Here is an 11,396-nt window from a genome sequence, read left to right as displayed (position 1 = left end):
TTATCCAATATACACTATGGTTAGTTTTTTTATTATAATGTCTACTATAATACAGGGTAACACCTTCTCATTCAATGCATTTTAGACATATTTTTTATGTCTTATGTCTTTTGTTTGTTCAATAAGTTTTATGAGGAAGTCATTGTATTGAACTTGGTTTTTAATCCACACTACCTAGTGGAATGTGTGTGTTTGTACTGTAAACAAAACCTTGAACAATATCAGACTCATTTGCGCCATAACCTTTTTTTGTCTTTCATTTTAGTCAAACAAATCCTATTCGTGGTTTTGTTCAACATCGTGAACGTTGAAAGCAAAGAGGGAAAGGGCTGTAAGAACAGGAAGACACATGACGTCATTTCCGCAGGCTTAGACCGGGGAAAGTTGTTTCCTGAAGCTGCCACTGTCCCAGTGAGCATTTCCACGCCAAAGTATCGTGGTGTTTGCTTTAAAAATGGCTTTGCGAGTTTATCGTCCGTTTGGGTTTAGTCGTGACTCGGTTGTGGTCGGTGAGATGTCCTTCTGATGGAGTTATCTGACGAAAGGATGAGCTCAAGCAAAGAAGATCCAGGTACAACCAAAAATAAAACCGTGTGCGGTATCGAGTGTATCTATGGAAGTGATGGATGATGACGTACACACATTGAATGCTAGTAAACAGGAAGTTGTAAAGTGAAACCTGTTGAATTGGCTAATCTGAGTTAGCATGTAGCATCTAGCTCGCTGGTTGTCACATGACACTTTTGTTGGGGTCAAAACACGGCCACTAATTATTTTAGTTGGCAGATTTGATAATAATAAGAGAACATCTTTGCGAATACGTCATTCCGTACAGCTATCCCTGGCCGTTAAATTGACGTCACAGTTAGCAAGGCTAGCACAGTTAGCTTGACAAGTTACTAACTTGCTGTTCAGTGCTGTGGGCGATACTGGCAATGTAGATGTCGATCAGATACCAAGTAGTATTTGCATTACCACTGCCGATACTTTTTTCAGGCTAATTGAATTATTTTTAATTACATTTAATTTGTTGGTCAACAAACTTATTTGTGCACAATTCAACAATATGAAAATACATAAAGGTAAGAGGGTGTAATATCAACAACATAATACGATTTTATTACATACAAATTCATGCAAAATAACTAAACAAAAGGATGTATTCCCCAAACAATATTGTATTTTTATACTGATACTAACTAATATGAGAATTGAATAAATGAAGAATATTATTTAGAAAAAATGCCCTCTTATATTTGGGTCTATGCGGTACTGCTAAAGACATGTGACAAAATGTGTTCACATCTAGTATTACAGTATTAATAGTAATAATACAAATGAATTCAAGGTTGGTATATAGATGGCAAACCTAATCAGCTACATTATTACAGAATTGACAGGCAAGGGAATGACTATACTCGAGAGTACTGAAGTAGAGAGTAGTAGTAGCTGTGGTAGAAGCAGCAATAGTAGGAATACTGCACCTCCCAGGGATATCTGCATGAGAGGAACAACATGGCAGCTTCCAAGGACAGGAAAATATTGAATGAACTTGAGTAGGATGAAAGAGCTGACATTCTTTTTAACTTTTTTTAATATCAACACAGCCCAAAATCAAACAAGGCTTCTGTAAGCGGCGCAGAGAAGAAAGAATACCGTCAGTTTATGATGATAAATGGACCAGCAGGAAAACAAAGCTTTGTTTCTGCTCTCTTTTGTTTCCTGCAGGTGCTAGATCCCCTCCCCTTTTTTTCCCAAAGTATTCCTGTTTATGGCACGCGATACCGTATCACTTGAACACCAACCAAACGTCAACATGTGTGTCATTTTACAGAAGTGAGCCTTCAGGCCCAACTCGCCGAGTCCCAAGCTCAGGTTGAACACTGGCAGGGCGTGGCCACAATCTGCGAACTGAGCAAACGGGAGGAACTGGCAGAGCTGCAGAAACAATGTGATCAAGAGATCCAGTCCCTCCAGGAGGCTCTCAGAGGTCAGTGCATGGCTGCTTGCGATAAGCCAGGTCCAAGTATTTGACAAAGACCAGCATTCCTCGTACGTCGTCGCAGAGAAGCGGCATAGAAGATGGATGGATGGATGGATGGATGGATGAATGGATGGATGGATGGGCGTCACCTTTGCTGTAATTGGAGTCTGAATTGTAACAAATTTTAGGAGCGCGTCTGTGAACTGTCCCTCAGACTAAATACAGGCGTCCCTCACACTTTGTGGTTTGAATTTGGTGCCTTCACTTTATCACGTTTTTTCAAAATACCAGTAAATAAATAAATGAATGAGCTTAATTTGTGTTTGCGGGAGACTATGTCCTTAGAGTAAAAGTATATCATGGGAAGTTGTACTAAACAGTTATAAAAAATGAGATTTAAATGATTTATTTCCTGTATCATGGAATAGAACGTTCTTGTATTGACAGAGACGGCGTCACAGTATGAGGCCAGGATAGCCGTTCTACTCGAGGGGAGGCGAGCTAGTGGCCCCAATCAGGTTGGTGTCTTTCTTTTTTTCTTATTTACTATTTTTTATCATTTCCAACTTTCTAACACTCAATTTTGTTCTTCTTTTCCCATTAGGGAATTGCAAGGAAGTGCAAAATGGATGCGGAGGTTCCAAGTAACGACCCCCAGACCTCACCAGACCGACCTCAACCAGCAGACCCCGAAGCTGTGGCGGACGGAGAAGCAGCGCAGCATAATACAGAAGGCTATTTCTCACTGCGGCACTGCGACTCAGCCTCGTTGTCCTCCTTCTCCATCGACACACCGTCCCTACCGAGAAAGGTCCACGCTCAGGAAGACACGGACTCTCTGGTCTCGACGGGAACTCTGGTGCCGGAAGCCATCTACCTGCCGCCAGCCGGCCACAGGCTGGTCACTCACAATGACTGGGATGCTCTCAACGCTCAGGTTTGATATCGTTCACCGCCCCGTGTACGCTCCAGCTTCAATTCATGGATTAAAAGTGGACTTGTATGGAAAAAACACCGCATTGAATGTTTTCTTCGCTGGACAGGTGTCTGAGTTGAGAGGTGAAGTGAGCCGGCTCGAGGCCGAGAAGGAGGAGCTGGAGAAGGAATTGGACACACAGACCAACCACACGCACAAACAGGTGGAGATGAGGAGAGAGCTGTGCACCAGCAGTAGAAGTGTGTGTTCTCATTCAGGTGTGTGTGTGTGTGTGTGTGTGTTCAGGTATCAGTGCTTCAGTCTCAGGTCCAATCTTCAGAGGCCCTTCTTCAGGACTTGCAGAGGTCTCTGAGCCAATCACAGACGGCAGTCCAGAGTCGACTGGTGAGTGAGGATATCTTCCAGCTAGTCTCTTATCCATCATTTCTGATGCGTGTGTGCATGATGTGTGTGTGCGTGTCCAGTCGGAGCTGTCGCTGTCCCAGAGAAAGGTCTGCAGCGAGCTGTCCAGGCTTAAAGGAGACAACACGGAGGATGACGGGCCGGAGTCCAGCTCGTTACCTCCAGCATCCTTGCAGGTGGGCTCTACTGTGTGAAGAGGTTTTATAGGGTACCTTTTTTTTATTGTTGTACCAAAACCTGCAGGCGGCACACTGTGAGGAACGTCTCCGCATTGAGATCGTCAACCTGAGGGAGCACCTCGATATGCGAGCAGAGGAGAACGGTTTGTAATGGCGTCATTGCTAACTTTGTGTTTTATTTTCTACTTGAATGACACATTTGGAATGTTTTTGTCTTCTATAACCTGCTCACATACGTATGGAACCTCTATCTTCAGAAATTCTAGAAGGTGAGTGTTCACATTGCTTATATATTCATTATTTGGAATAGTATTATATTGTATTATAAATACACACGTATGATTTTCATTCATATAGTTTGCATTATTTGTGCTTGCACGAACAGTGCAGTTATCCAGTTTGAAAACGGAGACCGAGAGGATCCAAGCCCAGAAGGACCAGTTTCAGGCCGAGCTGTCGGCCTGCCGCACTGAAGTCGAGGCCCTGCGGTTGGCGCTGTCACACGTGCAGGGGAACAACAAAGTCCTTAACAATGATAAAGTCAGTCAAATAATAATCCCATATTTTATCTACATGCAAAGTTAGCATGCTAGCAGTGCTAACATGGCAAAGTCGGCATGCTAGCAGCGCTAACATGGCAAAGTCGGCATGCTAGCAGCGCTAACATGGCAAAGTCGGCATGCTTGCCGCGCTGGCATAGCAAAGTCGGCATGCTAGCCGTGCTAGCATGGCAAAGTCGACTTAGCACTATCATGCTAGGTGTTAGCATGCTAACATTTTAGTGTCTACCTATGAACATGGTTAAAAATGCTACTATTCAAATGTGAACATAATAGCAGTGCTAGCATGCTAACACCAGTGATTGTGCTTAATGTGTCCACCAATGAAAATAGCTGCAAATGCTTGTATGCTAACATGACCATGAAGTCAAACAGTAGTAACAGTATTAACAGTAAAAAGGGCGGACAGGTGAAATGGACTTTAACACGAAGGTCGTCTGTGTCTGCCAGGCGGCCTTACAGCAAAAGTGTCTGGAGCTGCGCAGCCAGGTGATCAGCCTGCGCTCTCAGGTGGACACCAGCCAAACCGTCCAGAGAGACTTCGTCCAGCTCTCTCAGTCCCTGCAGGTAAGAAGCTTTGAGGGTGCAAATAAAGTTTCATCAAAATTCAATTCAGTTGATTTCCATAGCGCCACATCACAACAGCAGTTACCTCATGGCACTTTACACAGAAGCCAGGCTCTGCGGGGCAGCCGTCTGTCTCGACCGGTATAGCTCCTTAAGCGATACTGGTGCCTGACCCGTGTCGTGATTAACCAGTATGATGATGACCAGTATGCCTTCATACAGTCACTCCCCTCTTTTGCTCCCCAGGTAAAACTGGAGTTAATTAGGCAGGCAGGATCTCTGGAGCAAGTCAGGGAAATCCTGGAGGAGGGGATCAGTGAAGACGATTCCCCGCCCGCAGACGCCTCCTGAGTCAAGCGCAGACCAAGACAACGCCTCGCCAGTTTGGACCAATAACGCTCAAGTAAGCACGGCCGTGTGGAACACACTCATGCACTGTTTTAAAACGACCAAGAGAATGATGACAGCTGTCACTGTCGCCTGCGTACAATTTTTTTTTTTTTTTAAATCCTAGAGGTGATGGGTTCTATGTAATAATGGCTTCTTTTGTGACCATGCGTCTCACACTAAACTGCGTTCTCCCAAGCTTTGTAAGAAACTACATGAAGGTAACTGCACAAGTTCAGTGTGCAAAAAAAAAGACACTTTGTGACCCAAGCAATAATTCACGCTAAGGTTTGACAGGAGTCACCCTAAACAGGTGACCTTTGAACATGTCTGGGAAAATGGGCATTGTTTTAGCTAACATTCAAGACATCCACATAAGAGGAAAAACACTACCCAGCATGTGTCATTCATGCCGCCATGGCTAAGTGGAACGCTATTTATGCTGACACTGAACTTCCGTCGTCTTTCACCGTCAGATATTGAAGAACCAAGGTCAATATTATGAACAGGAAACAGCGTAAAACATCCGCGTGTGATGGCACTGGCTTTTTTATGCTCTGGGTAAAGCATTTGCACTGACAAACGTTTCCTGTGTAAGCCTTTGTAAGGAAGTGGACACCAGCCAATAACATTCATGAAGTGATGCAACAAAGAGTAACTTTAATTCACGCGTTACGTCTTACAACCAAAAAACTGTGTGGATTTGGGATTTAACTCCCATTTAATACCGAAAATGTGTAACACCACCCTGCTGTTTTCTTTTGTTTGTGCGGAAAAGTCCGGTTACAGTGCATACTAACCTTTTGAAGAAACTAGCAACCTACATGGACATCTACTGTAATATCCAAATAAGATGTCGTATCTTTCTTTTTTACTCATTTGAAAGCTCTTGAAATGTGAATTATATTACTGAAATATATGAATATTTTATTGAACGTTTCAACTTTAACTTGAAATATAGACCAAACAGTAACAAGAATAAACTTTATTCATGAACAGAATGTCGTTTTTAAATTTCATCATGCCTGTGTTCGTCTTTTACTGTCTAATCGTGAGAAAATGATGATACACTAATCCTTTCCCACTTCATGCTTGGAATTTTTGCTTTTCTATACATAATTATAAATTCTTATTAAATAAGCATTTACTTCATATAAATCCCAAATGTATATTATTGTATATTCAACTGCACTAGTATTGCTTAGTTGAAGAAAATGCTTGCATTCGTCGGAACTGTGGTGGCCTCTAGTGGTTAACATCGGTACTCGGGTACTTGGACCACAACTTATATTGCTGGGTGGGGAAAAAGGACAAACTTTTGCGAGAGCTCGCTAAACTGTTTGCACCAAGAGCATTGCACTTCCGTGTTCAGAGCGGATGTTTGCTGTGAAATTTCAAATTAAGAGCAGCACCTTTGTTGTGTTTCTGATATGGCTGTTTACTTTATCCAATAGGCAGTGCACACAATGGAAAGAATTCGATGTATGTCTAATTAATGTGTTTCATTTTGCATGCCACTAAAAGAATGCATAATTTGAAGTTTCACCGCAAAACATCAGAATTGAACACGGAATAAATAGAAAAGGTTTTTACAAATTCTGCATCATTTTATTAATTTCAGTTAGAATTAAAAATGTTGAACATGAACAAATGTGGAAACAATGGAAAATGACGGTAAGACGCCTAGAAAAACCTTGCTTATGATATAGGAGATATTGTAATATGTCTAAACTGTATAAAATGCTGGTGAAGGTACAAAAAAAAAAGGACCAGTAACACAAAGTAAAGCAGTGCCATTTGCTGACTGACCAAAATATATTGATCTGATGAAGAAATATTATAAATAGCAAATATTTAAATATGTAGAGTGGTATAAGCATGACATGATAATCGAGTGGAGCAGACGCAATGACGTCAGGTCCAAGTTTGCGGGTAAGAATCTACTATAAAGAGCATGGGGGGGCGGAAGGGGTTAACATGAGTTCACATGAAATCAATACAGTATGAAATATGATAGTATGAAAAGTATTGCAGTGTAACGCTGGCAGTGCTTCCTTTCCTATTTGGTCCGTGTTGTGTGTCTTTTTGGTCTTTCAATTCATGTCGTGATCGCTGACGCTCTGCCGCAGATAGTCTTCATACAGCTTCTTCTGCAAGGTAAAAGCGTCCATCATTTAAGATGCATCAATCCCGTTTATTCCAGCATTAAGAACATAACTTCAAACGCTACCTTTTTGGTCTTTACCACCTCCTGAACAAACTCCAACTTGGCCTGCAGCTGCCTTTTCTGTTTGCCCGATAGAGTCGGTTGAGTCCTGCAAAAAAACCCCACCAAGAATCCCATCAACACGTAAGAGTGGTGGCAATTAGAATGAAGTGTTAATTGCCACCCTGAAGACGTCTTCATTTGGATCTCATTAAATGACTCCGGTGTACCCAACGGCTACCCTTCCCTCGTTAAGCATACGGAATACTGGGATGATCCAGAGCTTTCATTCTGGTACCTGAAGGAGAAGCGCGCGATGATGAGCAGCAGGAAAGAAGCGAGGACCATCCCGCCACAGCTGTAGAGCTGCTGCTCTCGTGACATGGAGTCAAATATCCGGACCACAGGAATCTGGGAATGACAAACCAGACAGTTGATAGCTTTGAAATACTCAAAAACTGTGAAAATATTTGGACTACCAACCAGATAAAGTGACAGCGCCTCAATGCCTTGGCGGCCCAAAGCCATCTGCAGAACTTCCTGTGACAGCGTGCCCAGCAGCAGTACGGCCAAAAGAGCTAGCGGGACGCTAAAGCCCAGTAGAGTCAGGAAGCAGCTCTTGCAGCGTGCCCGTCGGTTCTCAAGACTCGTTTGCCTGCAAGATTAACCAAAGTTAATTAGTTTTTATCCGCTATTTATTTCGTTTTGCAGTTAATTCCCAAAATAAGCAGAATAGTTTGTGCGTGCTACCTGTCATTGGTGAGCTTCTCAGTGATGGCTTCGCTGATGACCTCGCAGTCCTTCTCCAGAGAGTTGAGCGTGTTCTGGACGGTCTGGTTGATGGTTTTCTCAATGGTGCGGCACACCTCCTCAATTTGGTTGACACAGCGACTCGGCTAAAGGTAAACACAAATATTTTGGAATAGTAACTCGGAAGTGGCTGGCCAGGGAAGTAACTGTACCTTGTTGGGATTAGGGATGTAGATGGTGGGCATGTCAAAACCACATTTATTGAGTCCAGGACGTTTGCAGAGCTCCTGGACAATCTGCATCATCACTCTCTGGAAGAAGAAATACGGAACTTGTCAGATGGATGGAGATGGAGCGCAATGATCATGTCACTTGATGACGCCTTTTCAAATATAGGACGGATATAGACAACCAACCACAACCTACCTGTCTGTCAGACTCGCCCCCGGCCTCGTCCGCCTTGCTCAGGTAAAAACGCAGCCGATCCCCGTGTTTGTCATTCAGGGCCTCCACGATATTGAGGGTACGTTTGCACAGAGCCTGACCCATTGGGTCGAAGAAGACCAGAATCAGGTCGCAAAGATCACCTAAGGAGGAAAGTGAAAAGGGAGGCAACCTGAATCACGTATTATTATTGTGCCACTGATGAGCTAATGTCATTTTATCGCAAATGTTGATCAAAAATTGAAGGAAAACATCAAAGATTTGGAATCTGTAGGAGCTTGCGGTATCATTTTGACCCACCTAGCCACATGACGACTTCATCCACATCAAAGGGATACTTCATATCTCCATCCACCAGGCCCGGCGAATCCACAAACGTCACCAGGCTGAAACGTTTCTGTCGTGACGTACAGATCTCTGTGCTCAGATATTCCGATACACCTAGAAACCAGATCACCCCCCCAAACAAATCCACTGTTAAAAAGTGTTATGTCATGTCTTCGGGGCTCTAATGGTAAAAATAACGTATTTAGAAAGTCAAAAACTGGTTTTCTATGCTCTAACGATTAAAATATTACATTGTATTGAATCCTACTTTGTGAAAAAGACTGTGTATACAGCTTGTCATTACAACTCTGTCCACAAGATGGCATTGAAACCCTTGTTTCTTAAACACACCTCATGCTGTTGTACATTATCTTTAAATAATGTACAGGCGAGGAAACCTAATGAATGACAACTGCAACAGGAACAGAATGTGTGCTCACTAAAGCCCTTAGTTCTCATTTCAGTGTGAAAGTGTATATGTACACTTATATACAGAGGAATACTACATTTCTAGAATATGGAAAGATCATGTTGGGATTCACCTCGAAATTCTTGCAGAGGCTTGAAGTGCGGATACAAATGAAGGGTGGCATTTCCCTGAAGGAAAAAACACACACAATGGCATAAAGTATTTAGATTTTTATATACATTTGTAGGAATTAGTGGTGATTTGTGACCTCTATGTCTGTCTTACTGTGAGAGATTCTCTCTTGCGGCCACTCGTAACGAAACTGAATCCCTGGGTCTCAATAGCGACGCCGGTGCGTTGGATGTGCTCTTCAACATACCTGAGAAGTGAAACGGAAAGCATTTTTACATGTATTGACTAAACTACAAACAATGCAAACAAAGCATTTAGAAAAATTACTTTAAAAAAATGACAGAATTAGACTACAGTTTCAATAACTTGACCAAGACAAGCGTAGCCGATGTTGCTTATCCTGTACTTACCAGTTGATGAAGGAGCTTTTCCCAGCAGAGTGGTTGCCCATCAGCATCACGGTGATCTTTTTTCTGGGGGCCAGCAACTTCACATCCACAGATTCGGCCACTGCGATCAAGCCTGGAAACAACCATGACCACTTTATAAGCTAAGGACTACTGGCAAATTAACTTTAAAGTCATGCAAACAACAACTACGTTACCACTAAACGTGGCACTTTTTACAAAACAAGTACCGCAAAGCATGCTGGGAAGCCTGGGATGGTGGCGGCTCCTAGCATGCCTAATCAGTTGCTAGGTTGTGTAGCCTATCATGACCACACAATGACTGCAAACTGTCGGCAGCTTCTCTGGGACTTATTCTGTGAATGGGCATCTTCTCTAAACATTTGTAAGCACACGACCAACTGTTTCATCTTTCGTTGCTTTTTGAACAACTCTGCAAAATACATTTCCTGGTTCGTTAAGAGTCTATATTTCAGCAACCCTGAATTTTAGCTCCGGCTATCAAGCTAGGACAAACTAGCCGGAATGTGACCTAAAAGTTAAGTAACACACAATAGCAAACAGGTGCTTTGATCCTAACTTTAGTTAAGATCAAAAGTGACAACACGAGTGTATTTTAGTAGCTAGCTAGCTAGCTAGCTAGCAGTTAACCTCCGACATTTATCCAATAGCCGGTTAGCTAGCTAGCACGTCCACCGTCTCCCTTCTTAAGCGGGACGCTCGGCCAACTCACCGCTGTCGGCTTCCGTGTACAGTTGATGACAATCCCGCAAAATTCGCTCATCGCAGGAGACGCCGCCGGATATGGAGTCCGCGTTTGCTGCACTTCTGCTTTTGATTTTTCCTGACATCGTTGCTCGCAGATGTAAATGTTCCTAATATGTTATTCACAGCATGTGTTATTCGGAGGTTACTTATCTCGTTTGAATCACCCCGGCTCGATGAAACGCAGGAATAAGACGTAGCTTGGCCACGTCGTCAACTGGATGGCGGTGGGTCGTACGAGAACGATCCTGCTCTTTGAGTAAACAGCCAGCCCAATCAGGAGCCGTCTTTATAGGAGTGATTGGTCAAAATGTGTTGCGCTGTATTTTTATTTAATTTAGATTTTGCTGTGTAACATTTTGTTGATGTTGTATTGTTTCACTTTAAGTAGTTCACTAATAATACACACAATCACAGATTGGACCTCTTTGACTAATCAATTACTTTCTGACGCAGTTTGTTCCGTAATGAGCATATAAATGAAGTCGTAACATCTTTAAAATCGCAATTTATGTTACACATATTGGAGTTCAACTTAACCAAGGTATTTAGGAAACGAGCAAAAAGAACGACTCCCTTAAAGAGCCGAATTTCCCATCGCTCCAACTTGAGCAGCTTTGTCGCAATGGCTCTTGGGTAACGTAGTTCATGGTTCAATTCACAATATAAACCACAAAATACTTAACGAAAATATGAATTAATTTGTAAAAAAATATATATATATCCTGTTAATCTAAATGTCAAATGTAATTCTATTTGCTTGCTAGCATTCACACAATAAATGGATGAAAAAGTGGTGCAGAATCCTATATGTTATAGTTGTGTGGATGCTAACAAGCACACATAAAGCCATTGGTATGAGAATTCCCATAATGACTCGGTTGCAAGTAGGTAATGTAAGATTTTAGGACACTGTCAAAGGAGAACGTTATACTGTATT

At 42.5% G+C, this 11,396-nt stretch overlaps 2 protein-coding genes across 4 annotated transcripts; one reads left to right on the top strand and one right to left on the bottom strand.

Moving 5' to 3' along the window:
- Positions 1-352: 352 nt before the first annotated feature.
- On the top strand, positions 353-8,948 carry rabep2 (rabaptin, RAB GTPase binding effector protein 2). 3 transcript variants are annotated; one of them, XR_013629996.1, is made up of 13 exons: positions 353-571; positions 1,835-1,990; positions 2,432-2,502; positions 2,589-2,921; positions 3,028-3,123; positions 3,207-3,305; positions 3,386-3,499; positions 3,567-3,645; positions 3,760-3,771; positions 3,888-4,042; positions 4,513-4,629; positions 4,876-5,032; positions 8,255-8,948. XR_013629996.1 is itself a non-coding variant. In XM_058050058.2 (12 exons), exons 1-12 carry the CDS (start codon positions 526-528, stop codon positions 4,978-4,980), a joined length of 1,383 nt encoding a protein of 460 aa, XP_057906041.2. In that variant the 5' UTR covers positions 353-525; the 3' UTR covers positions 4,981-5,339. The 3 variants fall into 3 exon arrangements, 1 of the variants encoding a protein (XP_057906041.2); XR_013629997.1 differs by lacking the exon at positions 8,255-8,948 and adding an exon at positions 7,934-8,099; XM_058050058.2 differs by lacking the exon at positions 8,255-8,948 and having other exon boundaries at positions 4,876-5,339.
- LOC131103625 (uncharacterized) lies at positions 5,977-10,713 on the bottom strand. The gene is made up of 12 exons (XM_058050059.2): positions 10,425-10,713; positions 9,695-9,806; positions 9,438-9,531; positions 9,286-9,340; positions 8,717-8,857; positions 8,399-8,559; positions 8,185-8,283; positions 7,973-8,118; positions 7,706-7,877; positions 7,521-7,633; positions 7,247-7,331; positions 5,977-7,166 (listed from the first exon to the last, which is right to left on the bottom strand). Exons 1-12 carry the CDS (start codon positions 10,540-10,542, stop codon positions 7,110-7,112), a joined length of 1,353 nt encoding a protein of 450 aa, XP_057906042.2. The 5' UTR covers positions 10,543-10,713; the 3' UTR covers positions 5,977-7,109.
- Between the last annotated feature and the right edge of the window lie 683 nt (positions 10,714-11,396).

Source organism: Doryrhamphus excisus, linkage group LG16, assembly GCF_037039965.1.
Source record: "Doryrhamphus excisus strain RoL-2023G ecotype Guam linkage group LG16, RoL_Dexc_Guam_v1.1, whole genome shotgun sequence".
Lineage (NCBI taxonomy): Eukaryota > Metazoa > Chordata > Actinopteri > Syngnathiformes > Syngnathidae > Doryrhamphus > Doryrhamphus excisus.
The sequence above is the reverse complement of the archived record's forward strand: the minus strand, read 5'-3'. Positions and strand labels throughout refer to the sequence as shown.

What these genes read in the sequence shown, in the direction of transcription:
- rabep2 (XM_058050058.2), top strand. Translation starts at nt 526, where the DNA reads ATGGAGTTATCTGACGAAAGGATGAGCTCAAGCAAAGAAGATCCAG. An exon ending in AAGTCCTTAACAATGATAAA is followed by an intron (nt 4,043 to 4,512) that starts GTCAGTCAAATA and finishes TGTGTCTGCCAG; the next exon opens with GCGGCCTTACAGCAAAAGTG. An exon ending in AGCTCTCTCAGTCCCTGCAG is followed by an intron (nt 4,630 to 4,875) that starts GTAAGAAGCTTT and finishes TTTGCTCCCCAG; the next exon opens with GTAAAACTGGAGTTAATTAG.
- LOC131103625 (XM_058050059.2), bottom strand. Translation starts at nt 10,542, where the DNA reads ATGTCAGGAAAAATCAAAAGCAGAAGTGCAGCAAACGCGGACTCCATA. An exon ending in GGGGCGAGTCTGACAGACAG is followed by an intron (nt 8,284 to 8,398) that starts GTAGGTTGTGGT and finishes TTCTTCTTCCAG; the next exon opens with AGAGTGATGATGCAGATTGT. An exon ending in AGGTGGTAAAGACCAAAAAG is followed by an intron (nt 7,167 to 7,246) that starts GTAGCGTTTGAA and finishes TTTACCTTGCAG; the next exon opens with AAGAAGCTGTATGAAGACTA.